Raw genomic sequence first — 27155 nt, forward strand, 5'->3', positions numbered from 1 at the left:
TGAAAAGAATGTGTATTCTGGTTTTTTTTTTTTTTTCTTAAGATTTTATTTATTTGTCAGAGAGAGAGAGAGTGTGCACAAGCAGGGGGAGTGGCAGGCAGAGGGAGAAGCAGGCTCCCTGCTGAGCAAGGACCTGATGTGGGACTCGATCCCAGGACCCTGGGATCATGACCTGAGCCGAAGGCAGACACTTAACCAACTGAGGCACCCAGGAGTCCAGTGCGTATTCTGTTTCTGGATGAAGTATTCTGTATATGTCTGTTAGGTCTACTTAGTTCAGTGTTGTTCAAGTCCTCTCTTTCCTTATTGAACTTCTGTCTAGATGTTCTGTTCTTTATTGAAGTGAAGTATTGGAATCTCCAACTACTACTGTAGAACTCTCTCTCCCTTCATTTCAGTTCATCTCCATCCTTATGGTGTTTGTTACAATTGTGTGCTGATTAACATAGATTTTTGTGTGTGTTCTGATTAACATAGATTTACAGTTATTGTTTTATGCATTTGCCTTTTAAATCATATGGGAAACTAATGGGGAGTTACAAACCAAATATACAATAATACTGGCTTTTATATTTACCTACATGGTTACTTTTACTGGATTTCTTTCTTTATACAGTTTGAGTTATTGTCTAGTGTCCTTTCATTTCAGCCTAAAGGATTCCCTTTTGTTTTTCATGTAGGACAGGTCTACTAGTGATGAACTCCTCAGCTTTTGTTTCTCTAGAAAGGTCTTAATTTCCCTTTTGTTTGAAGGATAGTTTTGTGGATATAGAATCTTGGTTGAGAGTCTTCTTTTTTTTATTTCTCCTACTCAGAATAATTTCAATAGTCCTATCTTCAAGTTCACTCATTTTTTTCTTTTGCCAGCTTGAATCTGCTGTTGAATCCCTGTAATGAGTTTTCTGTTTCAGCTACTATACTTTTTAGCTCTAGAATTTTTATTTGGTTCTTATAATAATAAATGTATATTAATATAATAATATAAATAATGTATATCTCTTTATGGATATTCTTTATTCATTTCTTCATTCTCCTAGTTTCCTTTAGATTTTTTGTCTATTGTTTTCTTTAGCTCTTTGAACATATTTAAGACATTTGATTTAAAATATTTGCCAAATGGGGTGCCTGGCTGGCTTAGTGATTAGAACATGCAACTCTTGATCTTGGGGTTGTGAGTTTGAGCCCCATGTTGGGTGTAGAGATTACTTTAAAAAAATTTTTAAAAATCTTAAAAAAATATAAAGTATTTGCCTTGTAAGTCCAATGTTTGGGCTTCTTTGGTGATGGTTTCTATAAACTTCTTTTTTTTTTTTTTTCCTGTGAATGAACCATACTTTCTTTATTCTTTTTATACCTTGTGATTTTTTTTTTTTGTTTAAAACTGAACATTTTGAATATTACAGTGTGTCCATCTGGGAATCATCCCCTTCCCAGGGTTTGTTGTTTTTGATTATTGAAGGCTGTTGTCATCCATTTGTTCATTGACTTTTCTAAACTATGTTTGCTAAGACTGCATTTCTTGTTGTGTGTGATCACTGAAACTCTGTTCCATTATCTCAGCAGTCAGTCAGTGTCCTGGCAGAGATTTCCTTAAATGGCTGGAGTAAAAACACCACCACCACCTCTCCAGGTTTTTGTAGGTTGGCTCTGAGCTGGGGCACTACTTCAATGCTAAGCCAATTTGCTTGAAACTCTGCCTTAGCCTTCACCTCCTGATTGCATGGAACCCAAAGATCAGCCAAAGGTGCAAACCTAGGGTCCTCTCAGGTCTTTTCTGAACATGCATCTATCCCTGGGCATGCACTTTGTATGATGGATTTCCCCAATCACACAGTAGCCCTTCAGAGTCCTTATTTCCCCGTGTAGCTTCCTCCTCTGTCTCCTACTTGTCAGGCTTTTAGATCCATCTGCTGCTTGTTCAATTCTCTGTCTCTTGCTCTAGGCAGTCACCAGCAGCTTGGAAAGCTGCTCCAGGCTGAGGGGGCAAAACAAAGGTCAGACTCAGCATGGGTCCCGAAGGGAACCACCAGATAGGGCCAAATTGACAGCTACAGTCTTTTGAGAATAGGGTGCATCTCTCCTCCCCTGGCACTAGCAAGCCACACCAGGAATATGGACTACTATCCCACAGTCACCGCCGAACTGGGGAATAGGGGGATGATAGACAGGTAAACAAAAATGCCGCAACATTTTGTTACTGAAATTTAACAGCTTCTTTTTTCATTAAGCACACCACTGGTTGGACTCCACTCTAAGTTTTATTAGATTCCAGAGTTTTGAAAACGTTGCTTCTATCTGTTTTTGCCAGCTTAATGATAGCTTCAGTGAAGGACTGATTCTTGTAACTCTCTACTCTGCCATTTCTGTGAAATCACAATATATGTAACTTTTTGAGGAACTGTCAAACTGTTCTCCACAGCAACTGCATCACTTTACCCTACTACCAGAAATGTGAGGGTTTCATTTTCTCCACATCTTTTCCAACACTTGTTATTTTCTTTTTCCTTTTTGATTACAGCCATCCTAGTGGATGTAAAAATGGTATGTCCTTATGGTTTTCATTTACACTTCTTTAATGACTAATGATGCCAAGCATTTTTTCATGTGCTTATTGGCCATTTGTGTATCTTCTTTGGAAAACTATCCAAATTCTTTGCCTGTTATTTAATTGGATAACTTGTCTAAGATCCATTTTTTATATATCATTTTCTAGTCCTTTTTCTTACATGGTTATTCTAAAAATCATGCATTAAGAAAATATGTATATAAAGCAATTTACAGTGTCAGAATTTTATACAACATGATGCAATTCCTAAATACAAGAAGAAGCACAAGAACTGTATAAAGATGCACATTATATTAATTAGGACTCTTGGTTGTAACAGAAACCTAACTCAAACAACCTTAAGAAAAATGGATAGGGGATAATTTATTACTTGATACTGGGGAAACTGGGGCAGAGTTAGATCCTGGAGGCCAGAGATGTCATTAGGACCCTCCCTTCCCCTTCCTCTCAGCTGTGCTTGGCCTCATTTTCTCTTCACTCAGGGGCAAGATAGCCCCTGCAGTCTCATGCTGCTATGGCCTTATAAGGTTTCTATCTAGAAAATGAAAGTGTATTTTGCCTAATAACACCAAAAAGTCTCATGGAAAAGTCTCAGGGAAGAGGATGAGTGTGATTTGGGCCACACTTCTAGCCCTGAACAATTACTGTGGACAGGTGGATAAAGTACTCAGACCAGGCCCTGGTCAGAAGCTCACCATGGAAAGACAAGATCTACCCTACTGAACAATCTAGAATGGGGGGAGATGAGGTTCTTCAAAGGAAATCCTTCTAAGTAGAAAAGTGAGTGTCCCCTATACAGCTGCAAAGATTCAGTGCCACCTTGGTTTTATAGCCTTCCTCTTTGTGGCTTTTTATCACAAAGTTCTTGTCCCCACAAGATACTGGTAATTGCTGCCCTGTTTTTGGTGGTGGGGGTTGGTAGTAATAAATGTAGTATGAATAAAGATGTTATAGCTCTGCCTCTTCCAAAAGCTCCAGAGAAGAAGAGAAAAAGCCCAGTCATTTTGGAGCTGGGAAGAGCCTGGAACTTGACTTCTGATTCTGTGATTTTGAGTTTCATAGAGGAACTGAGAAACTCCTCTATAAAAAGGTAAGCTTTTGCATTTTTCTGAATTCGTAAGATTAAACTGTTTTAGTTTCCTTAACATAGTCTCGTGACCTGGAACGACTATGCTTGTATATTATAAAAAATGAGATGAGGAACTTGCCAATAGTTCACATCACAGAGCATTGTCACCATCTGTCAGACCTATAAGCAAGCTGACCACCAAGTTTCACTCCTCTTGTTTTCTTCTCGGTTTCCAGCATATGGATATATTTTTCGTGCTGCAAATTATTTGGATGTAGTTATTTTTATGTATTTTTAGATGAAATACACATTTCCAAATGATATTTGCGAAACCAGGCCCATCTTTGTATGGAAAACCACCATTGAAAGCTGTTGTTGATTTCTTCATGAGCATAAGTTGAAGGCAACCATGGTGAGAGATCAGAGGGTCGTTTCCTGCAGCCTTGATTCTGAATTAGCCCAGCTGATGCCACTGAATCACAAAATGTAGCCCAGTCCATAACCCCAAGCAGCTAACCACAAGTAGCTATATACAGAATGCTCTCAACAGGTCCATGTAATGGCAGTAAGTGGATGCTGGAAAACAAGAAAAAAGGTCAAACAGACTTGCTAGTGTGTTTTTAAGAAAACATTTCAGTCTGGTTTTGTCTTGTGTGTATGTTTCTATTTTTTTTTTTTTTTTAAGTAACATAAATGGCAGAAAGTAAAGCTTTCTAGTTAGAGGAGAAACTCAGAAGATGGAATGAGAAAGCACACAGGTTATGTATGGGTAATAAAGGTTAAGTAACATGGTGATCAAAGGTAAGACTAATTTTTCATTAACATACCAGAACTGAGTGAAACCTTTCAAGAGTCATTGAGGAACAAAGTTTTTGATAATGCCTTAAAAGTTATAAGCGTATGCCCATATACTTGGACAAGTCTACAAAGATATAAAATAAGTGGACTTTATAGTTGTAATCAAAACTCAGTGCTAACCTGAAACATTATAGCAGTCATATTTGTAAGGTGCTTTACAGTTTACTTAACACTTTCCCACATTCTCTCATTTGCCATATATTTAATGATACACATAATTGTGCCACATGCTAATTAAGCTTAATTAGTAAGTTCTTGTGAATGACTGCAATTAGTGGGACTGGTTTGCTGCCAAAGCAGATTTTCAGTTCTCTTTTTATTAGTTATCTAGTATTTGTAATCAGGATCAGTTTAAATCATATTCTGGTTTGCCTCATACATGCTGATCCTTATGGGTATGAAGAAACAAACTCCTAAATTCTTACTCCTAGCCACCTAAGCTTCCCTTGCCCCAGGGCTTTTGTTGTAATGAAACTCTTAACTCCTACCAGTCCCCTCCTAACTCCACATCTCTTCATTAGCCCTCATCTACTCACATTTGAGGGAGACTTGTGTATAACATTTAATATTCTTTCACCAATAAATATTTATTGAGCACTCTGTATCAGAGATTAAGCAAGGCATTGGAAGCATACACAGCGTTTGGCAAAGCATTCCTGGTCCCTGCCCTCATGGAGCTCACAGACTAACAAAGCCTAAATTTGGGGGTGGGGTGGGGGGGCAGGAAGTTGGCAAACCTATTTTATTCTCCCACTAAGCTACAAATGTAGCCTTTATTTCCTCATTTGGTTGAGCTCTCAAGTAGGGAAAACACAGGTGTTGTTGATTGTACCCCCTTGGCCCTCCAGCACAGGATGCTACGGGAGAGAATGCCTGGGGCCAATAGTCTGGTATTGAGTAGGTGAGGGGGACCTGAAGTTAGGCAGGAATTAGTGAGATGAAGATATTGAGGAAGCAAGTTCCCAGAAGGGAGATACCATTTGCAAAGGCCCTGAGGCAGGAAAGGATTTCACAGGTTTATGAAGCTCATTTAGTGTGGCTGGAGGGAGAAACAGGAGAAATGGCTAGAACTGGAAAGGTGAGGTCCTTAGAGCCAAGTTAAAAACTTTACCTTGAGGGCACTGAGAAGCCATGGAAAAGCTTTAGTGACATGCCCTTGTCTCTTGCAACCCATTATTTACCTGGAGAGGTCCTCTTACCTTTAGGCACAGAGGTGCTGTGCAGACAAGGTGCTATTCAGACTCAAACACATGGGCAGCTTAGCAGAAACCATGCTTAGAAGCAGGGAGTGGAAAGAGTATGAGCTTGAGAGTCTTGGGTCTGTATGATTTGAAGAAATCTCTTAACTTCTCCAAGCCACTCTCCTTTATTTATTTATTTATTTTTAAGATTTTATTTATTTATTTGACAGAGAGATAGCGAGAGCAGGAACACAAGCAGGGGGAGTGGGAGAGGGAGAAGCAGGCTTCCCACTGAGCAGGGAGCCCGATGCGGAGCTCGATCCCAGGACCCTGGGACCATGACCTGAGCCGAAGGCAGACGCTTAACGACTGAGCCACCCAGGCGCCCCCAAGCCACTCTCCTTTTATGTACAATTGATGATGTAGCATTTTTTTTTAATTATTTATTTATTTAAGAGAGTGAGTGAGAGAGAGAGAGCACACAAGCAGGGGCAGACAGAGAGGGAGAAGCAGACTCCCCTGCTGAGCTGGGATCATGACCTGAGCCAAAGGCAGACACTTAACCTACTGAGCCACCCAGGCGCCCCGATAATGTAGCATTTAAACCCCTCACCAGGTTCTTGTAGGATCAGAAATAACAAGTAAAGTGCCTGGGACTGGTATTCCATAGGTGGTAGCTGTCACTATTTTAACAGTGCTCTCTTGCTAACAAATTTGAAACTCTTTTTTGGTAATAGAATCACAAAATCATATACTGCCAATTGTGAGGAAAACTCAAATATCTGTCTGTGTATGATGCTGGCATCCCTTCTGCAACACTGGTGATCAGTTGGTTTGTTCTCCAATGTTATTTATAACATCCAGAGATAGGAAGCTCACTACTATCTGAAGCAACCACCCCATGTTTGGGCTCTGTAAGAAGGTTCTTTTCTTGGACAGAATCCCAATCTGCTTCTCTGTGACCTCTATCCTGGGGTCTCAGTAGTGCCCCTAATGCCTCATCCATGTGACAGCCTTCAGGTGTTTGGGGCCATAATCTTCACCACCACTCATCTTGAGTTGAAAAGCTTGTTTCTTCAGCTTCATAACAATAAAAGGGTCAATTCATCAAAAACTACCAACAGTCTGGGGCGCCTGGGTGGCTCAGTCGGTTGAGCGTCTGCCTTTGGCTCAGGTCATGATCCCGGGGTCCTGGGATCGAGCCCCGCATCGGGCTCCCTGCTCCACGGGAAGCCTGCTTCTCCCTCTCCCACTCCACCTGCTTGTGTTCCCTCTCTCACTGTGTCTCTCTGTGTCAAATGAATAAATAAAATCTTTAAAAAAAAAAACAGACTCCACACTGACAGCTGATTAGGTAATTCCTACACTCAACTGGACTTAACCATTTGTGGTATTTGTTAAACTATCACGTTACAGGCTTTAGTCACACAAGTATTCAAAACAGCCACTGTCAGTAACTACAAGTACATTCCTACAAGAAGTGTTCATTTTCCCTGTTAGCATTCTTTACAAAGCCTCTTTTAGAGACAGAATAATAGAAGCCAGGCAAGGAAGAAGAGTGGAATACTGTGATTTGCTGTACTTGCAAATGAATGGCCAATATTTGAAAAGGAGGAGCCTCAACTAGTCTTTTCTAAGCACTGAACTAGAAGAGACAAGGCATACTGTGTTTGTCATGGCCATACAACACAGGAAGGCCGCCGAAGACGGGAGCAGTATAGCACTTGCCCCACTGACTCAGTGCAAGTTGTGTGAAGGCAGCGTGGCGCTCACACTCCGACACTTGTTTCTTTGTGTGGGGCCCTGTGCTGGATGCACTGGTAAAGATGACCTCTCTAGGAGGCTGAGGTATGTGGCCAAGGTGATCCCACACAGAAAGAGCTACAGAGCCTCAGTGAAAGATTATTTGATATGCCCCAGAAATTGTAAGGATAGTTCTGTGGGCAAATGAAGCCAACCTTCCTAAAGGAGAATAAATGCAGTGTCTATGAATGACTACAATGAAGTCCTCCCAACCTCCTGAAGTAAGACCTTCTCCATGAGAGCCATAGAGAACAAAAAACGGTGAACCTCAAGCCACCTTCTGTGAGAAACGAATGAGAGAGGCAGAAACACAAAAGTAAAATATCGGTGGAGACTAATATTTTTCAAGTTTGTTAAAGAAGCCCATCAAGAAACAGTTATAAAACTAAGATTCTTGAAATAGTTCCCAAAACAAGAAACAGATAATGAGAAAGTATAGAAAAGTTTGTTTCATGGTGTGCAGCCTTCCACCTTTAGAAGTCAACAAGGAGGATAAAACAAGTGTTAAAAGGAGAAAGTACTGATGGAGACAAGTGAGGCAACAGGAGTGTTGAGTGGAAATTCAGACACCAGTCCTATCCCATTACCCAGTGAGGGAACTGAAGTCCAGAGAGGGTCTCGGACTCCTGAGACACAAATAGGACTCCTTTCACCTAGCAGGGCTCACCCACTGCAGCTGAAGGCTAAGTTCAGCACACACACACCCTTGAGCTGTTTCTGAGCTGACTTGACAAAGACACTCCAGAACACTCTTCATTTCACCACCTAATACTTCATCGAGGGAGTCTGTTCTCTGCTGGGGCACTGGCACATAGTCATCAGCTCTCTTTCCTGCCCCTCATTCCCTGAGCTACCTTCTTTAAAAAATAAGTTCTCTTCAGGCATTATCATTATTATTGTTGAGAAATTATTCACATATCATAAAGTTCACCCTTCTAAGGTATACAATTCATTAATTTTTAGTATATTCATGAGGTTGTACAACTATCATCACTATCTAATTCCAGACCATTTTCATCTCCCCATAAAGAGACCTAATACCCCCTTAGCAGATATGCCCAATTGCCCCTCCTCCACACCCCTAGGAACCACCAATCCACTTTTCTGTCTTTATGGATTTCCCTATTCTGGACATTTCATATAAATGGAATCATACAATATGTGGTGTTATGTGTCTGGCTTCTTTCACTTAGCATGTTTTTATGGCTCATCCAGGTTGTAGTGTGCATCAGTACTTCATTCCTTTTTATGGCTGAATCCTCTTCTATCACAGATATGCCACATTGTCCATCTGTTTCATCAGTTGATGGACTTTTGGCTGTTGTGAATAGCAGTACTATGAACATTCATGTACAAATTTTCGTGTGGACATAGGCGTTCATTTCTCTTGGGTATATACCCAGAATTGCAATTGCTGGATCATACAGTAACTCTCTTTAACCTTTTGAGGAGTTACCAGAATGTTTTTCAAAGGGCTGTACTGTTTTACATTCTCATCAACAGCATATGAGGAATCCAATTTTGACACATCCTAACACCTGTTATTATCTTTTTTTATTATAGCCATTCTAATAGGTCTATAATGGTATCTCATTGTGATCCTGATTTTCCTTTCCCTAATGACTAATGATGTTGAGCATTTTTTCATGTGCTTGTTGGCCATGTGTATATCTTCTTTAGAAAAATGTCTATTCAGGGGCGCCTGGGTGGCTCAGTCGTTAAGCGTCTGCCTTCGGCTCAGGTCATGATCCCAGGGTCCTGGGATCGAGCCCCACATCGGGCTCCCTGCTCAGCGGGAAGCCTGCTTCTCCCTCTCCCACTCCCCCTGCTTGTGTTCCTGCTCTCGCTATCTCTCTCTCTGTCAAATAAATAAATAAAATCTTTAAAAAAAAAAAAAAAAAAAAAAAAAGAAAAATGTCTATTCAAATTCTTTGACTGTTTTTAAATTGGGTTGTCTTTTTATTATTGAGGTGTAAGAGCTCTTTATATAGATATTCTGATTACTGGATCCTTACCAGATACTATATTTGCAAATATTTTCTCCCTTTCTCTGTGGGTTTTCTTGAAGTGTCCTTTGAAGCACTCTTGGGCTACTTGTAACAAATATTAAAACACCTTAAAACTAAATTAGGATTATGTAATTGGTGTCTGAATGATACATTTAAATTTAATAAGCATTGTAATTTCACAAGAAAACTATTGTATCCAGACCACATTTTGAGGCTTCCAAAGAGTCTTGAGTTCATTATGGGATCTATCATAATGATAGCTATCGCTTTTATAGCAGCTATGTGCCAATCACTGTTTGGGCACTTTGCACGTACTAACTTACTCAGTTTCCACAACAATCCTATGAGGTAGCGATTAATCATCATACTCATTGTACAAATAAAATGGATGCAGAGGGAGGTTAAGTAATTTGTCTGAAGCCAGAGAGTAAGTGGCAGAGATGCGCTCCAGATTCCGACGCTCTTAACCACCTGAGACTGTCAAGGCGGAATTAAGCCATTTCAAAGAATGCCTGACCCCTCGCTTTGAGGAAATTACAGTGTTTTCATGACGTCTGTACTCTGGACAGTTTTCCCTTTGTACCAAGCCAGAAACTAGTGCCACCCTTCCAGTCGTCTTCATTGCTCTCTTCCTTTCCCGTCGGGCTTCAGGTCCCTCTCTCATCTCCACCGGTCGGAGGCTTTAGTTTTTGGAAAGACCTGCGAGGTCGCCTGCGTCTCCCAGGTGCAGTTGTTCTAAATTTCTGACGGCCAATAGGCGCCGAGGAGCTGCGGTTTCTGCCCAATGAGGCTCACAGCGGAGCCATGGGCGGAGCCAGCGAAGGGGGCGGGAACGGAGCCCCCCTCGGTGGTTACTACTGTGTGTGGCGCCGGCTGCCCTGTGCGGAGCCATGAGCTGGACCTGCCCGCGTTGCCAGCAGCCCGTTTTCTTCGGTGAGGCCCGGGCTGAGGAGGGGGAGATGGGGCGAGTGTGAGCCGGGGCGTTCGAGAAGCTGACGACGGTGTGGCCTCAGACCCCCTTTCCACCTCTGGGGCGCAGGGCACTTGGGCGGGTTGGAGCTGACCCCCCCCCCCCCCCCCCGGGGACACTCCCTATCGTCTCTAGGAAAAAGGCGGGGAGGGGGCTGAGGGGGGACAGGGGGCGCCCGCTGCGTGGCCTGGCTCTCCACAGTCCGGTTCCACCTTGTCCCCCACAGCGGAGAAGGTGAGCTCCCTGGGCCAGAACTGGCACCGCTTCTGCCTGAAATGTGAGCGCTGCCACAGTGTCCTGTCCCCAGGAGGGCATGCAGAGGTGAGGCCTGGCCAGGGCGCACAGCCCTGTGTCTGTCACTGTCCCCTAAGCACCAGCCCCCAGTTTCGGCTCAGGAGGCTCACTAAAGGCAACCTCCGCAGTCACATACCAAGACCACTTACCCGGAGGGCCCCACACCAGCCAGGATTTGGGACACCTGAGTTGTGCTGGTGGGGGGTGGACCCCATGCCTTTTGGTGGGAGGGGAGGGAAGCAGCAGTTTTCTGACCTGCTCTTGCCCTTTCTCCTGACCACAGTGGCAATTCTGACATGCCAGTTCACCCTCCACCCCTCCCAACCCCACCAGCCAAGGCCAATGGACAGACACACCTGGCAGTCTGTGTTGAGGGAAGGCCTGTGGGACACAGGAGAGCTCCCCACGTCCCCCCCACTCCCCGCTTCTTTAGCCCTGAGCAGCTCTCTTTCCTCTGCTTGTGTCTAGCACAATGGGAGGCCGTATTGCCACAAGCCATGCTATGGGGCTCTCTTTGGACCCAGGGGTAAGTACCAACCTAGAAGAGGCCAGGGGACAGCAGGACCCTCTTTGTGGCTGGGAGCTGGAGGTTCAAGCCTGACAGCCCCTGTTTTCTCTGCAGGGGTGAACATTGGTGGTGTGGGCTCCTACCTCTACAACCCTCCCACTCCCACCCCAGCCAGCACCACTCCCCTCAGCCCCAGCAGTTTCAGCCCCCCCAGGCCCAGGACTGGCCTCCCCCAGGGCAAGAAAAGTAAGTGAAGTTGGGCCCCAGCTACTCCTCATCCCCAGGTGGAACAGGGTAGACCAGGTGGCAGTCTGCCACCCTAGTCCTCTGCTTCACATTCCTACAACTTTGTGGCAAAGTCTTCTCTTATTCATGGCCCTTTTTGGGGGGTTCTCTCATGTCAGCTGCTGGCTGCTGAGTTAAGAGGTAAATTGGGAACCAAGGTGGTTTGGAGAGAGCGAGTGGCCTCGTGCAGTCACAGCAAGTCAGAGGCAAAGCTGGCCCGGAATTCAGGCCTCTCCCAGGCCAAGGCCATGGAAGAATGACCTAGGAGTACGAGGTCATTGAGACAGGGCCAGCCCCTCATATTCTTCCACTTCTCCCCTCTCCCTGTTCCTTCCTCCCATCCCCTAGAGTGGTCAATGACACCATGCTCCCCAACACCTGACACCCATACAGGCCCGCTCCTGTATCAGCTCAGGTTTCCTGAGGATTGAGTTGCTGACAGGGTTGAGCTGGTGGGTACCTGATCCCCTAGGAGGAGAAGGAAGCAGGTGGTCCCTTCTGCAGAAAGGGATGGGGCAGGAGGTGGGGGTCATAGGAGACTCAGCTCTGCCCAAGAAAGACTCCTGGCCAGCTGGGTGGGGGGCTCTGGGATGAGCATGGCTTTTGGAAGAAGCCATGTACAGGCTGGTGCTGATGGGCCCTGCTTCGGCCTGGCCCCCGCCTCAGCCCTAGCCAGGGCCTCTTCCCCTTAAAGGCCCTCCCCACATGAAGACATTCACTGGGGAGACTTCACTGTGCCCTGGCTGTGAGGAACCTGTCTATTTTGGTAAGTGACAATGGAAAGCTTGGGGAGGGGGGCAGAGGATGGGCATCAAAGTGTAGGGAGGTGGTGCAAAGCAGGTAGGTCTCCTTGCCCTGCTCCTGGAATTACCAGTTCTCTCCACCACCAGCTGAGAAGGTGATGTCTTTGGGCAGAAATTGGCACCGACCCTGTCTGAGGTGCCAGCGCTGCCGGAAGACCCTGACTGCTGGGAGTCATGCTGAGGTGAACAGGGCAGGGATGGGTGCTTATGTTGGGAGGAGGGAGGCTGGAGATGGGAAGAGAGTCAAGCTGAGATGGCTCTCTTTCTCTCTATGTCCCAGCATGACGGCGTCCCCTACTGCCACATCCCCTGCTACGGCTACCTGTTTGGCCCCAAAGGTGGGCGGCCCCACCCCAGACAGTGGGCCTAAAGTATGGCATGTGGGTCTGTGGGGATGTGTGGACAAAAACTGGGGTGGTCACACACACCCCAGGTCCCTCCCAATTCCCTTCATCCCTCAGCCCCACACCTCCCAGCCCCAAGGCCCTTGGTGATGGGGCTCTCTCCCTCAGGTGTGAACATTGGTGATGTGGGCTGCTACATCTATGACCCCGTGGAGATAAGATCCAAATGAGATGCTCACAGGAGAGGTCACTCTAACTCAGGCCTCATACCATCCCCTCCATGATCCAATGAGAGCTACAGAATTCTCCAGTCCCACGGGGGGAAGATGGTCTTCCAGTGGCCTGGGCCTAGGCTCCATGGTAGACCAGGGAGTCTAGACTTTGCCGATTCCTCCCTTTCCTGTTCCGATCTGGCTAGGGGACATAGGCCACCACATTTTAAAGGGTAGCCTCCTGGCCTTCCCAGGCCCTTTCCCTAGCAAATTCTTTAACTTCAAGTACTTAAAAAACGTGTTTATTCTGGCTTCTCCAATAAAATGTTGGCTCCCATGCCTTCAACTCTTCTTTGGGCATGAGGCCTAAACAATGGGTTGGAGGATGGGAGGTGTGGGGTGGAGGATGCATTACCCTGCAAAGTGCATGGTAGGTACAGGGCCAGCCACGGGAACAAAGAGCTCTATTCTCCTGGTACCCTAGTCCTGGGCAGCTCCCAGTACCACACAGTGGACAGCATGCCCACCAGCCTTTTGGTGCCAGAAGTCATCATAGGGCAGTCCCTTCTTTAGCACAGTCTCTAGAAGAAGCACGTTAGGGTGCCTGGGTGGCTCAGTCGTTAGGCGTATGCCTTCGGCTCGGGTCATGATCCCAGGGTCCTGGGATCGAGCCCCGCATCAGGCTCCCTGCTCGGCGGGAAGCCTGCTTCTCCCTCTGCCACTCCCCCTGCTTGTGTTCCCTCTCTTGCTGTCTCTCTCTCTGTCAAATAAATAAATAAAATCTTAAAAAAAAAAAAAAGAAAGAAAGAAACGTTATTCGGCATCTCGTTTGAGCATGACAACAGATCCTGTGGTGAGGTCTGCTAAGAGGCTTGATTATCCAATTGAGAGATGAACAGACTGAAGCCTTGAGAGGGAAAGCCACATGCCTAAGGTCTCACAGCAAATCAGTGGCAAAGTTGGGATCAGATCCCAGGGTCAGACTGGCTTCCTATCCAGGGCTCATTCCACAACTCACTGCTGCCCAAACCCATGGGGCACCTTCATTTATGGAACTCCCCCAGCCATGAAAAGGGTACCAGAATTATTCAGGAGCCCACTGCATTCAGTCACCCAGTTGCTGGAGGCCAAACAGTCAAGGCTGAATGAGCACAGAGAGGGGGCACTGGTGGCAACTCCAACCCTGGGGAGGGGGCTTGATGCCCCTAGCCCCAGCCACAGGGCCTGCCCTTCTGGTCTTCCAGCCCCTGCTGCAGAACTTCTGTGGAGGGCCTGCCCCTGATACCACTCAGTCCTGGACCTGCTTCATGGGTATCTCTTCCTCCTGAAGGCTGGATGGGGCACTGGGGAGGAAGGAGTCATGAGCAATGGTGGGGTTTAGCCCCTGGGCCTCCCACCCGAGCCTGCCCCATCAGGGCTGGCCTACACCTCTCCCCAGCTGCTGGTATACAAACAAGGGTACTCCCACAGGTGACTCCCACACATGCTTATATACATCCCTGATGTATAGGCATACCTGAGTGTGCACACATCCACCTCTTCCTGGACAATCTTCGATATCCATGTACACACACACATACGGACTCATGCATACTTTTACAAACCTCAAGTCATACACCCACGCACACTTGCATAGAAGCACCAGATACACAACACGCAGACACGTCTTCTCTGAATCCTACCTAAGGCGTCAGGTACTTGAGCACTCATTCCCACATGCATGTGCTCACACAGACACAGTTCTGTGCACACACCTCCTCTCCACGTCCTGGATGGTCTCCGGCAGCTGTGCTTGCCTCGTCTCTGGTAGCAGGAGGGCAGTGCAGGCAGCCAGCAGGGCGATCCCCCCATAAGCGAGCTTGGGCAGTGACAGCCATACTCCATCCAGCAAGGCCGCCAGTGGGGCCAAAGAGCCCCCCAGCCGGCCCACCAGTGAAGTCAGCCCCATCCCTGTCTGTCTGTTCGGAGAGAGGATGGGGGAAGGGGTTGGTGTTCACACCTACTTAGGGTCATGCCTCACAAGGGCTCCCATCCTGGGCTGGCAAGTCCTGATATCCCCTTCTCCCCAGATGGCTAAGAAAGCTGAGGCTTCTTTCAGGTGGTCTTCCCACCTGTCCCCAGGCCGGGGACCCCCAAGCCAGCATTCACCAGAGAATGGGACTCCCATTCTGACAGAACCAATCTGGTACTGCTGAAGGAAAAGAAAAGTCGTCACAAAAGGGGTGGGGAAAGGGTAGTGTGGAAGGAAGAGGGTCCCGGCTCCTAGAGACCCTGCCATGTTGGTAGAGGAGGAGCAAGGCTTTCGAAACATACCCAGCTGCCTACAGTCTTCTCCCCACCTGCCAATTAGCTAGCTGAAAGGGCACCAGGGGGCGCCTGGGTGGCTAAGTCGGTTGAGCATGGCCACTCTGGATTTTGGCTCAGGTCACTATCTAGGGGGTGTGGGATGAAACCCCACCTCAGCTCCGTGGGAGTCTGCTTGAGATTCTCTCCCTTTCCCTCTCCCTCCCCCTCTGCCCCTCTCCTCACTCGTGTTCTCTCTCTCTCTCAAATGAATAGAATCTTTTAAAAAGTAAAAAAAGGGCCCCAGGCCTCAGGTCCAGAGACTACCCCTTAGGGCAGTTCTGCCTGGGCTGTGGTGAATGGGAAGGGAAGGGAAGGGCAGATGGCGCTTTTTGTGACTTTTGTTTTAAAGGAGGCCCAGAGAAGTGTGACCTCACTCAGGGTCACTTAGTAAAGATAAATGCTCTGCCTTCTCCCAGATTTAAGCATGCACAGATGGCTCTGATTAGCTCTGTATTCTGGGTCTGGTGTGAGGAATGGGTGGGAGGAACTAGGCTGCAGAGTGTGTGTGTGTGTGTGTGTGTGTGTGTGTAGGGTGTTGGTAAAAAGATGTGACTACAAGCCCTCCCCGGGGTGGGTTGCCTGGGACCCAGGCTCCCCTCACCTGAGCACAGTAGGGTACAACTCCGACGTGAACAGGTAGGCAGTGGTGAAGGCAGCTTCAGAAAAACCTTTTCCTGTCACCGCCAGGGCGGTGCTCCAGGCCCCCATCTCTGGAAGAAAAGGGGTACAGGCAGTGAGCGGGCCTTGTGGGAGACCCAGAGCTCCCAGGATGGGAGGTTCCCCTAGTGGAGGGCTTTGAGTAGGGGCTTCCGGGAAAGGGCGGGCGTTCTTGGGCAGGAGGCGGGGCCTCCGGGGAGTGGGCGGGGCTCACCGGAGGTCACCAGCAGACTGATCCCCAAAGCAAGGGCGGTGCCCAGCAGCGCTCCTGCTTGCGTGAGACGGCGTCCCGCGTGGTGCACAAACAGGTAGACCAGCAGCTTGGACGGCAGCTCCACAGCCCCGAACAGCAGCTGTGTTTGGTACACGTTCAGCCCCAGCCCCGACACGTCCAGGCTCAGGCCATAATAGGAGAAATTCACTCCAAACCTGAAGGGGGTCGTGATGCCACTCAGGGGCCTTCCTTTTCACCCCCCACTCCTTGTCCTCTCTTTTTAGGGAGCCTTGGCCTTTTAGAAGGACCACCTCCCCCACCTCCAGAGCCCACTGCCCACCGCCTTCCCTGTCCCCATAACCCCCCGGGAGTGTGCGGCTCCTGCCAATGGCGAAAGCGTCTTTACCTAATCTGCACAGCAAGCCTGTGAGGTAGGAACTAAAAGCGTCCTGTTTTGCAGAAGGGACTCTGAGGCTCGGTGTTAAGTGACCTGTCCAAGGTCTCACAGAAAGGAAGTGGCAGAGCCTGCATTTGAGCCCTGCCTCTGATGCCTGCTCCATCTTGTGACTTTCCAGAGCTCCATGCCCCCAGGGGCAGGTCCTCCTGCCCTGCACAGTTACAGTTCACTTGTCCATCTTCCTCTCACACTCAGCACCGTCCTGGAGTCCGCTGCCTTTTGGTCCACCCATCCCCACCCTGCTAGGCCCAGGCCAGGCCCCCTCCTCACCACATCACCATGCAGCATAGTGAGATGTGTCGGAGCCGTGGGGTCCGGAACAGATCTAGGTACGAGGGTCTTTGAACCACTCGCTCCCGAGTGGCCACTTTGTTCAGGGCCTGGCAGGAGAGAAGGAGAGTTTGTGACGTCAGTTGGCTTAGGCACACGGCTTAGCTAGGCACGTTGATCTCCCTGGGTCTCTATGCCACCTCCTTCTTGGGGATGCACTTGCAAGCTGAGTAGGGTGGGCCCTGAGTCAAGGATGTGGCCCACCGGAGCCAGGTAGGACATCTTGAAGAGTTTGGAACTCTCCACTGGGGGCCAGGAGCTTTCCCTGCACATACAGTGGGCCCCAGGAAGGGGGAGCTTGACGTAGGCCTCACACACTCATGTGCACACACACACATGCACCCCCCCACACACGCACTTGCCTGCACTCACACACACATTCTCCCTCACCTCCCGGCTCAGGCTGTCTTCACCCATGGGACGCCCATTGAGCCTGGCGCAGCGGAGCAGGTACCTGTGGGCCTCCTCCACACGGCCCCGGGTCAGAAGCCAGCGTGCAGACTCAGGCACCCACCTGGGGGACAGCAGGAGGGCCTTCAGGCAGAGTCAGCACCCGCAGCCACATCTCCCTCCTGCGCATACCGCAGCCTATCCTCCAGGCCCTTGCTCATGCAGTCCCTCAACATGACCCAAACCCTCCTCCCCTGATGAACTTTGACTCATCCTTTAAGGCCCAACTTAAAAGCCACCTCCTCCCACACTGCCTTGCCCAGGCCTAGGTCCACCACAGCCGAGAATTCCCTTCTCTATTCAACTGGATTGCTATCATTCCCGAGACCTCAGCCCCCAGCATCAGCCACCCACTTCTCCCACAGGTGACAGGAGGGCATAGGATGGAGGAGAGACAGACATACAGAAATCCCCAAAGGGCATCAAAAGCCAGTTCATTTTGGGGAGGTGATGAAATGCCCACCCTGCCTGGCTTCCTACCCTCCTGCTTGGGCTCCCTACCCTTGTGCTGGCCCTGTCTCTCCATCCCTGTCTCTCTTGTCCCTGCTTCAACCATCTCTATCTGTCCCTCTGAATCCGCCTTTCAGTCCTGGTCTCTGTCACTTTCTACCTCTCACTGATTCTGTCTCTGTCTCTCCACAGTCTCTCTATATGTTGTCCTGTGTTTCTCTGCTTCTCATGTCAGGTGCCATCTTCTTTGTATTGGTTGGTCTCTCGTTCTCTCTTTTTCCGTTTCTCGGTCGCTGACGTTCTCTTTCTCTTCATCTCTCAGTCACTCTGTATTCGAATCTCAGCCTCTGATTAATTCTGTCTCTGACTTCCTCTATCACCCACTCCCGAGCTGCCCACAGTCCTCACCAGAGGCTGAGGATGCCTGGGGCACAAGGCAGAGTGACAGCCAGCAGAAGCCATCGCCAGTCCCGTATCAGGTACCCGACCAGTGCCAACAGCATCACGCCCACTGTCCAGAAGGTGCCGCTCAGGACACCTGCCACGGTGCGGTGCCCCACGTCCAGCCATTCCATTTCTGGGCCCAGGGCAGGAACCAGAGACAGGAAGAAAGTTAGCAAGAACCAGATGGGCTCAGTCTCAGCCTTGACAACTGCCTCCCTCCAGTCTTCTAGGCCCTGCCCGTCCTTTGCCTGCCTCACCCAGTGGCATCACGATGATGGTGAAGCCAGCCAGGGCTGCGCCAGTGAGGGTGCGGGTGATGACAAACATGACGTAGCTGACTGAGGCTGCAGATGCCAGGCCTAGCACCAGGGAGCTCACGTAGGCCACCAGCAGCAGACGGCGCCGCCCAAACCTGCACGAGGGTCATGCAGGGGCAGCTCCCTGTAGAGGGGAGGTCCTGCGACAGAGGTAGACCAAGCCCTACCCCAACTAGTGGGAGAGGGCTCCCCACCCACTCCCTCGTTGCCCCCCCCACTGCACCCCACCTGTCAGACAGGTATCCGAAGGCCACGGCTCCCACCAGCACACCAGCAAAGAAGAAAGTGGAAGTGGCTTTGTTCAGGCCTTTCTGTTCGCACACAAGGTCCCACTGCAGGGACAAACAGGGAGGGGCCTCCCATGGGCACAGGCCCTCTCCAGTTAGCACCGACCCTTCCTCTCCAGACTCTGGGACCTTCTGAGGTCAGTGGTCCCATCCTGGTACCTCCACGTCAGATAATAAACCCTCAACTATTTACACCCCACCTTGAGGGGTAAGAGACTTTGCCCCTCCCCAGTCCTGCAGCCTCAGCTTCTTTCCACGGAGGGCCTTCACTTTGACAACAGGTCTGCTCCTCTCCAGACAGGCTGCCCCCATCTACGTTCACCTCTAGATGGATTATATAAATCCCAGACCTGGGGCCAAAAAGAAGAAGAGAAAGAAGGCCTGTGTCGTTTCTCCTCCTACTACTCTAGAAACACCCTTCTCAACTCTCTCTCCCCCAGCTCCCTGGAGCCGTCTTAGCCCTTCCCTCCCTTAACCACCTCCCAATTGATAATAGCAGCTCCCGGGTATGGGCTCCTTACTGCAGGCCAGGAACGAAGCTCACTGCTTTAAATTCATAGATCCCATCTACAGATAGGTAAACTGAGACTCTAAGAAGTAAGGCAATGTGTCTCATGCCCACATAGTCATCACCCAAGGCAGTGGCAGGCGCATCCCACTCATGTGCCCCCAGTCTTGCGCTCAGGTACCTCGGTTGCGATGGTGGAGGAGAACTCAGAGCGGTCGTAGTCCCAGCCCTGAGGGCAGGGCGCTGTGGAGGGCTCACCCTCCAGCTGCCCAGGGCTCTGACCCGCTCCCCAAAACGTGGTGTTGGGGAGGGCCTGGGAGTGGGTGAAATAGAGGCAGGAGCTGAGGGTGCCATCAGGCTCCTGGGGCAGGTGGGCCTCCAGCCATGCGTCCTGGTGGCTGAAGTTGGCCGGAGCACCGGGTAGCGCACAGCGGTGGGCAGGTACAGCCGCTAGGAAGACGGGCAGGAGGAAGTTCATGGGCAGCAGCACCCGGGGCAGGGCCAGCAGGGCCACGTTCCACAGCTGGAAGGGCCCAAAGCTGCCCACCTGGTCTAGCAGCTCCTCAAATCTCATGCCGCCCACCCACCAGCGGTTCTCAGTGTGGCCTTCCTCTGTAGGGCTCAGGGCAGCACTTGGACCCTTGGACTCTGGAGGCGGGAGCAGTTAGACTGAAGAGCAGAGAGCCTGCAGGCAGAATCCAGCCCTGGGGGCTGGGCCAGGACTGGGCCCTCCCTGATCACCAGGTCTTCAGGGATCCCTGCCTGTAGGGTCCAGAGCCTGGGGGAGGGGCCGCCATCCATTCAGAGGTCACTGACTCTGTGGCTCTGGGACTTACAGATCGGTGCTCAGGGACCAAGTGGGCTAGTCTCGGGTTGCCATGTTGGGGTAGCTGGGTGTGTGGGAAGGGAGCGCCTAGACTCCAAGACTTCCTAAGAGGAGGAGTCCTCTGGGGCATGGTGACAACTCTCCTGGGATGCCCTTTGTTCTATGGAAGATTTAAGTCAGCCTTACCTAATGAAGGCACAGCTTGCCTGGGCCCCCAGGATTCCAGACTGAGGGCCAGGGGGCGCCTGGGGGGGGCTCAGTTGGTTAAGCATCCAACAGGTGATTTCGGCTCAGGTCATGATCTCATGGATCATTCAGCAGGGCGTCTGCTTCTCTCCCTCTGCCCCTCCCCTCACTCACTCTCTCTCTCTCCATCTCAAATAAATAAATAAATCTTTTTTTAAAAAGGGTGGGGGGTTGCACCTGGGTGGCTCACTGCCTTTGGCTCTGGTTGTGATCCCAGGACCCTGGTATTGGGCCCCGGGTCTGCCTCCCGGCTCAGTGGGGAGCCTGCTTGCTTCTCCCTCTCCCTCTGCCTGCCATTCCCCCTGCTTGTGTGCTCTATCTTAAATACATACATACATACATACATACATACTGAAGGCCAGGCCCTGACCAGGTGAAGAGTTCTTTCTGCTGAGCCACAAAGCCGCCATATACCCTTAGGCCCCCAGCTGGAGCCTTATGCCCTGGCCTGAGACACACCTGGAACTGCCTGGGCAGCCTGGTCCATCTGGGTGATCCCAGACCCATCACTCTCCCACTTCCCATACACATAGTCCCTCCTGCCTGCCCCCCTGCCCCTATTTTCGGAGCTTCCCCTTGGGGGATTGGGTGGGTAGGGAAAGAGAGGGCTCGCCATGGTCCCGCCATGGGTACCTGCAATGCCGAAGACTCAGGGTTTGTCTGATCTTCTACATTCAGTTCTTATTCACGGAGTCTGCAGCAAAAGCACGGCAGAGGCCAGCAATATCAGGTTTATTCTGATCTGCTTCTCCGAACTCTGGGTTCGCAGAGCTGGGAGGACGTCAGATTTTTTTCTAAGGGCTCCAGATTTCTAAGCAAACAGACTCCCCCCAAAAAGTGTGAAAACCCCTAGTCTAATCTAGCCCTCACTTTGAACAGCTAAGGAAATGGGGGTGGGGGGTGCTTGCTGGGGCCACACAGTGGCACAGCTGGAGAGAGGACCAGGACCCCTGCCTCTGGCCCAGGCCTTTGGCCCAAGCTGCTGGGCTCCCTGAGAAAGCTCCAGAAGGGAACTAACTCAGTGACACGGTGTGTGGTCAGGGTGGTGCTAATAGCACGGGAGCGAGGGCAGCGGCAGGAGGCGATCATAGTAAGATAACCCAAGCCTTCTGCAGAGCACCCAGATGGCTCCACACAGCCCCTGCTCTCAGGGAGCGCACAGTCTAGCGGGAGGGTTCAAACCAGGTGAACAAACCTCCCGGCCTCCGGTGTCACCCCTCTCAGCCCACTCTCTACACACCTGCCACAGTGGACATTTTATTTTATTTTATAACATTTTATTTATTTATTTATTTATTTGACAGAGAGAGACATAGTGAGAGCAGGAACACAAGCAGGGGGAGTGGGAGAGGGAGAAGCAGGCTTCCCGCCCGAGCAGGGAGCCCGATGCGGGGCTCGATCCCAGGACCCTGGGATCATGACCTGAGCCGAAGGCGGACGCTTAACGACTGAGCCACCCAGGCGCCCCCACAGTGGACAATTTAAAACCCAAAGCTGACAGGACAATGGCTTGGGGCAAAGCCCCCCCTGCTGGAGGGTGAAAGCCCAGCTCCTTCCTTTGGCCCACACCATTCTCCCAAAGCTCGGCGCCCCCCTCAGCCTCCTCCTGGCCCTTCCACGGCATCCCCACTTCCCTCCAGTTCCCCAAACACACCAGCGTGTCGGCACCTCACACCTTGGTGCGGTCCCCTGGACAGCCTTGGCCTCTCCCTCTTGTTCACCTGATGGCTGCCCAAGCTGCCCTGGAGACCAGCTCAGGAGGGACACAACCCCTGCCCCTCTTGCTCTCACCGACGTGTGACCTCTACACTGTTGGTTCCTCCCTCATTTAATACCACATAATCATATCATTTATGTAAAAATATAAAATACCAGGGCACCTGGCTGGCTCCGTTGGTAGAGCATTCGACTCTTGATCTCAGGGTCAGGAGTTCAAGCCCCATGTTGGGCGTAGAACCTACTTAAAATACAAATAAGTAAATATAAATAAATACGAATAAACAAGTAAAATACCACATTCCTTTGCAGCTTAGAGAACTAAGTTTTGCGGACATCTTACCTCTGTGGTCCTTCCAGCGGCTCCATGGGGAACACTCTGAAGTTTTCGCAGCCAAAGAAACCGCCAATGAGGCCAAGTCTGGGCATTGGCTGTGGTGCATTTTTGGGTTTTTTTTTTCCCCCCACAATGGGAATTTCTCTCCTACCGTAACATGAGAAAGAGCTGATAGTCAGATAGTGGTTATCTCTCCCCTTATGCATTGGCTCCTAAGAAACTCAGATCTGAATCTTAGCCCCTTTCTTTTTTTTTGACTTTGTCCTCATTCTTTTTTTTTTTTTTTTTTTTTTTTAAAGATTTTATTTATTTATTTGACAGAGAGATAGAGAGAGAGCACAAGTAGGCAGAGAGGCAGGCAGAGGGATCTTAGCCCCTTTCTATAGAGAGTGATTTGGTATTAACTGTACTCCTGGCTTCATCTTACTCCCTGCCCCCACCTCATATGGCATCTCTCCTCTCTAATGTCATCAAGGAGTGGTGGTGACAGTGACCATGATGTTTGGAGGCAGATGATGGAACTAGACAGGCAAGGTTTGAAATGCCAAGGGTCTAACCAGAGGGCAGATCAGCTCTAAATCACCAGTTGAGAGCTTGTTTTTAACTATCCTCATTCCTCTCCAACCTGGGAATCCAAACCTGAGCTCAGAGGCCAAGCTGGAGGAAGCATTCATTTATACCAGACTAGATGAGAAGGAGAGCCTTGTGCACTGGAAAAAAATAGCAACTCCTTAGTTGAAATTATTGCTAGAACTGTTGGAGGGTTTGGGGAAGAATAAATTCCTAGGATAAACATTTCCCTATTTGGGATTGCTTGCAATATGGACTTCATACACTTCAGGACTTCTTATCCTTTTGTCCCTCTCCACATTGAGTGACCTCAGATGACCTCCCCATCTTAGTTGGGGCTTCACTGACCATTAACCATGGCTGCAACCCATGTAATTATTTCCTACAATGATGATGGTGGTAATGACGGTGGAATTCCAACTGATGGTATCGATTGCAGTGATAAGTATGGTGATGGGATGGTGTAATCATGATCGAATGGGAATACTGATGGTAAACTGATGGTGATGGGAGTGATTGGGGTAGGGGTAAGGGGTATGGGGCTAGGATAGTGGTAATAGTGATGTGGTTGGTTATAAGGCCGTGGTGGTGACAAGGTTATGTGGTAGATGATAATGATGGTGCTGGTGGTCATGATGAAGATGTGTAGGCTCCTTGAGAGCAGGAATCCTATCTCTCTAGTTAATCATTATGTCATCAAGGGCTAGTAGCGTTGATGGTGATGTTGGTGGTGATGGTGGTAATGGAGCCTGGTTTGGGAGAAGGTATCTGTGATTTGAGTAATGATGGTGCTGGCAAGAGAGTTAGAGGTGGGTAATGGATGTAGAGATGGTGATTGTGGTAAAAATTGATGGTGGTGGTAATGGGCGGGATGTTATGCCACTTTGGGTTTAATGGTATATAGATGAGAAGGAATGGAGAAGGTGCCACCTAGAGTTGATGAAAATGGGCTTGTATCATGTGTCCCCCTGACCCATGGCCACATTCCCATGACCATGCAGCCTCCCCTCCCCCATCACCTCATCACCACGGGCAATGACATCTGCTAAGGACTTGAAGATCATCCTGACCATCCTTCAGTCTTGGGTTGGTCTCGGCTCTTATTCTGACCTTGACTCTTGATTAGCCAGTGGGAGAATCTCAGCAGGCCCCTGTGGCTGTTGATGAGAGGCACACCCTCCACACTCCCACCCTGTCCCTCTTCTCCAGGGTAATCCCCAAGGGTCTCTTTCTACTAATAAAGCCCCCTCCAATGTCCTTGATCTTATGGCCCCTCTCTAGCCCCTGACTGAGCAACCTCGATGAAGTCACTTATTTCTCTGTGCCCCTGTCCTCAGAGCACTCTGGGCCATAGGACAGAAAAGAGAAATGTCTTTCTTGGGAAGTAGGGAGAAGGTCAGCCAGGACCTGGGCAGGTCCTCAGCCACGGAGCATCAGGTAGGCTCTGACAGCTGTGTTGGACCTCAGGAGGTGAGCGTGCCTGGCAGGCCTCAGGCTTGGGGAGTGAGGAGGGCACAGATTCTCTATAACCCTCTAAAGCTGTCCTCCTTGGGACAGCCTACCCCTGTCTCAGGCCTGGTGCCACCTCCTTTCACTCCTCTCTCTACTCCTCGATTCACATCTGTAACCTCCACACCTGGCCCACACTCCTCCTGCCAGGAACGTCCTCTCCGCATCATCAGTCCAACTTCAGTTTGTCCTTCAAAATTCAGTCTAAGAATCATATCCATCTGAGGGCCTTCCTTGAAGCTCCCAGGCTGGGCCCAGAGTCTCTGCCTGAGTGCATGTAGCACATGCCAAGTAAAAGTTAATTTAAAACCACCTCCTTGAGGGCACAGTATGCTTTGTCTCAATTCTCTGATAATGACCCATGGCTGGCATAGTTTCTGATACATGTGGAGCTCAGCAATGGCCTGAAGAATTAGTTGAATAAATGAATGATTGAAAGAATACTAAATAATGAATGAATAATCCCTGGCATTCGTTCTCAAAAATAGAACAAGAGACCATTTTTCATCTATTTGATTATTCTGGGGATTTTTCCTAGCACTAGACTTGAAGAGGTAAGCAAAGATTGGAGCCAGGATGTTAATTCTGACACTATTTGAAATAGTAAAAAGTTGGAAAGAATCTAATGAAAAATCCAACTAAGGGACTAGTTAAATAAATTATGGAACATTCATGCCATGAACTACTATGTAGCCATTAAAAAGACCATGAGGATTCTCATACATTACTGGTGGGAATGTAAAATGGCACAACCACTGTGGAAATGTTTGGTAATTCCTGAAAATGTTAAACATAAAATTACCAAATGACCCAGCAATCTACTTCTAGGTATTTACCCGAGAGAAATGAAAACATTTGTCCAAACAAACACTTGGAAAAGAATATTCATAGCAGCATTTTTCATGATAGCCAAAAGTCGATCGACTGATGAATGGATAAAATATGGTCTGTCCACAGAATGGAATATGATTCAGCCATGAAAAGGAATGAAATACTGATAAATACTACAATAGGGATGAACCTCGAAAACAATGCTAAGTGAAAGATGGCAGTCACAAAGAGTCATATATTGTATGAAATGTATTTCATGTATTATATGAAATGTCCAAAATAGACAAATCTATATAGAAACAGAAAGTATATTAGTAGCTGCCTGGGGCTGAAGGGGTTGGGGAGATATGGGAGTGAATGCTAATGGATAAGGAGTTTCTTTTGGTGGTGGTAGAACTGTTCTAAAATTGACTGTGGTGATGGCTGCACAACTCTATGAATACACTACAAACTATATTTTAAGACATATCGTTGGGCATCAAAATTATGTTTCAGAATAACAAGTATAACATGTTCTTCTATTTATGGGGGGGACAGGGAAGGAGGGAGGGAGAGAACTATTATTTTTTTTTAAAGATTGTATTTATTTATCTGACAGAGAGAGAGAGCACACACAAGCAGGGGGAGCAGGCAGAGGGAAGGGGAGAAGCAGGCTCCCCACTGAGCAGGGAGCCCGACGCAGGACTCGATCCCAGGACTCTGGAATCATGACCTGAGCCGAAGACAAACACATAACTGACTGAGCCACCCAGGTGCCCTGCGAGAGAGCTATTATTATAAACATAAAAATGGGGTGCCTGGGTGGCTCAGTCAGTTATGCGTCTGCCTTCGGCTCAGGTCATGATCTCCAGGTCCTGGGATTGAGCCCCACATCGGGCTCCCTGCTCAGCTGGGAGTCTGCTTCTCCCTCTCCCTCTGCCTCTCCCCACTGCTCCTGCTCTCTCTCTCACTCTGTATCTCTCTGTCTGAAATGAATTAAAAAAAAAAAATTAAACATAAAAAAGAAGTCATTGGGGAGCCTGGCTGGCTCAGTCAGTAGAGCATGTGACTCGATCTCAGGATTGTGAGTTTGAGCCCCACGTTGGGTATAGAGATTACTTAAAAAATAAAATCTTTAAGGGAAGCTTAGGTGGCTCAGTCAGTTGGGCATCTGACTCTTGGTTTCGGCCCAGGTCATGATCTCATTGGTGGTGGGATCAAGCCCCACGTTGAGTCCCCTGTTTGGGAATCCATGCTCAGCAGGGAGTCTGCTTGAGGATTCTCTCCCTCTGCCCCTCCTCCCTCCTCTCGCACGCACACTCGAGCGCACGTTCTCTCTCTCTCTCTCTAAAATAAATAAATAAATCTTAAAATAAAACAAAATAAACTCTTAAAAAAAAAAGAAACCATTCGCAGGAGTTACCTCTAAATGATCAGATTCATGGATGGGGGGCGGTTCCTGTTTTATTTTATATGCTGTTTACATTTGTCTTTATACTACAAATATGATCTGTTTTTAACTTTTTTTTTTTTTTTTTTTTTTAGATTTTATTCATTTATTTGAGAGAGAGAGAGCACAGGCAGGGGGAGCGGCAGGCAGAGGGAGAGGGAGAAGCAGGATCCCCGCTGAGCAGGGAGCCCAATGCGGGGCTCGATCCCAGGACCCGGGATCATGACCTGAGCTGAAAGCAGACGCTTAACCACTTAACGACTGAGCCACCCAGGCGCCCCTTGACTTTTTTTTTTTTTTAAGATTTATTTATTTACTTGAGAGAAAGA

General features: G+C 48.9%; 3 protein-coding genes across 6 annotated transcripts in view; 2 read left to right on the forward strand and 1 right to left on the reverse strand.

Moving 5' to 3' along the window:
- ZNF318 (zinc finger protein 318) overlaps nt 1-5013 on the forward strand; it is a 44435-nt gene extending 39422 nt beyond the window's left edge. The window contains exon 12 of the transcript XR_004300195.1: nt 3539-5013. The gene's annotated coding sequence lies outside the window, so the exon portion shown is untranslated. The remainder of the gene's footprint in view (nt 1-3538) is intronic.
- A 5323-nt stretch (nt 5014-10336) lies between these two features.
- CRIP3 (cysteine rich protein 3) lies at nt 10337-13497 on the forward strand. 3 transcript variants are annotated; one of them, XM_032410169.1, is made up of 8 exons: nt 10337-10419; nt 10683-10777; nt 11219-11276; nt 11373-11504; nt 12238-12309; nt 12434-12528; nt 12627-12684; nt 12859-13497. In XM_032410169.1, the coding sequence occupies exons 1-8, from the start codon at nt 10377-10379 to the stop codon at nt 12918-12920; spliced, it is 615 nt and encodes a 204-aa protein (XP_032266060.1). In that variant the 5' UTR covers nt 10337-10376; the 3' UTR covers nt 12921-13497. The 3 variants fall into 3 exon arrangements, with proteins under 3 accessions (XP_032266060.1, XP_032266058.1, XP_032266057.1); XM_032410167.1 differs by having other exon boundaries at nt 12434-12684; nt 12859-12932; XM_032410166.1 differs by having other exon boundaries at nt 12434-13497.
- Nucleotides 13498-14154: 657 nt separating this feature from the next.
- Nucleotides 14155-20012, reverse strand: SLC22A7 (solute carrier family 22 member 7). 2 transcript variants are annotated; one of them, XM_032410214.1, is made up of 10 exons: nt 19544-20012; nt 18796-18899; nt 18508-18662; nt 18215-18383; nt 17297-17420; nt 16847-16956; nt 16120-16334; nt 15850-15958; nt 14657-14860; nt 14155-14245 (listed from the first exon to the last, which is right to left on the reverse strand). In XM_032410214.1, exons 1-10 carry the CDS (start codon nt 19934-19936, stop codon nt 14191-14193), a joined length of 1638 nt encoding a protein of 545 aa, XP_032266105.1. In that variant the 5' UTR covers nt 19937-20012; the 3' UTR covers nt 14155-14190. The 2 variants fall into 2 exon arrangements, with proteins under 2 accessions (XP_032266105.1, XP_032266103.1); XM_032410212.1 differs by having other exon boundaries at nt 18796-18923; nt 19544-19936.
- Nucleotides 20013-27155: the final 7143 nt, after the last annotated feature.

Source organism: Phoca vitulina, unplaced genomic scaffold, assembly GCF_004348235.1.
Source record: "Phoca vitulina isolate PV1807 unplaced genomic scaffold, GSC_HSeal_1.0 scaffold11, whole genome shotgun sequence".
In the NCBI taxonomy this organism is placed as follows: Eukaryota; Metazoa; Chordata; class Mammalia; order Carnivora; family Phocidae; genus Phoca; species Phoca vitulina.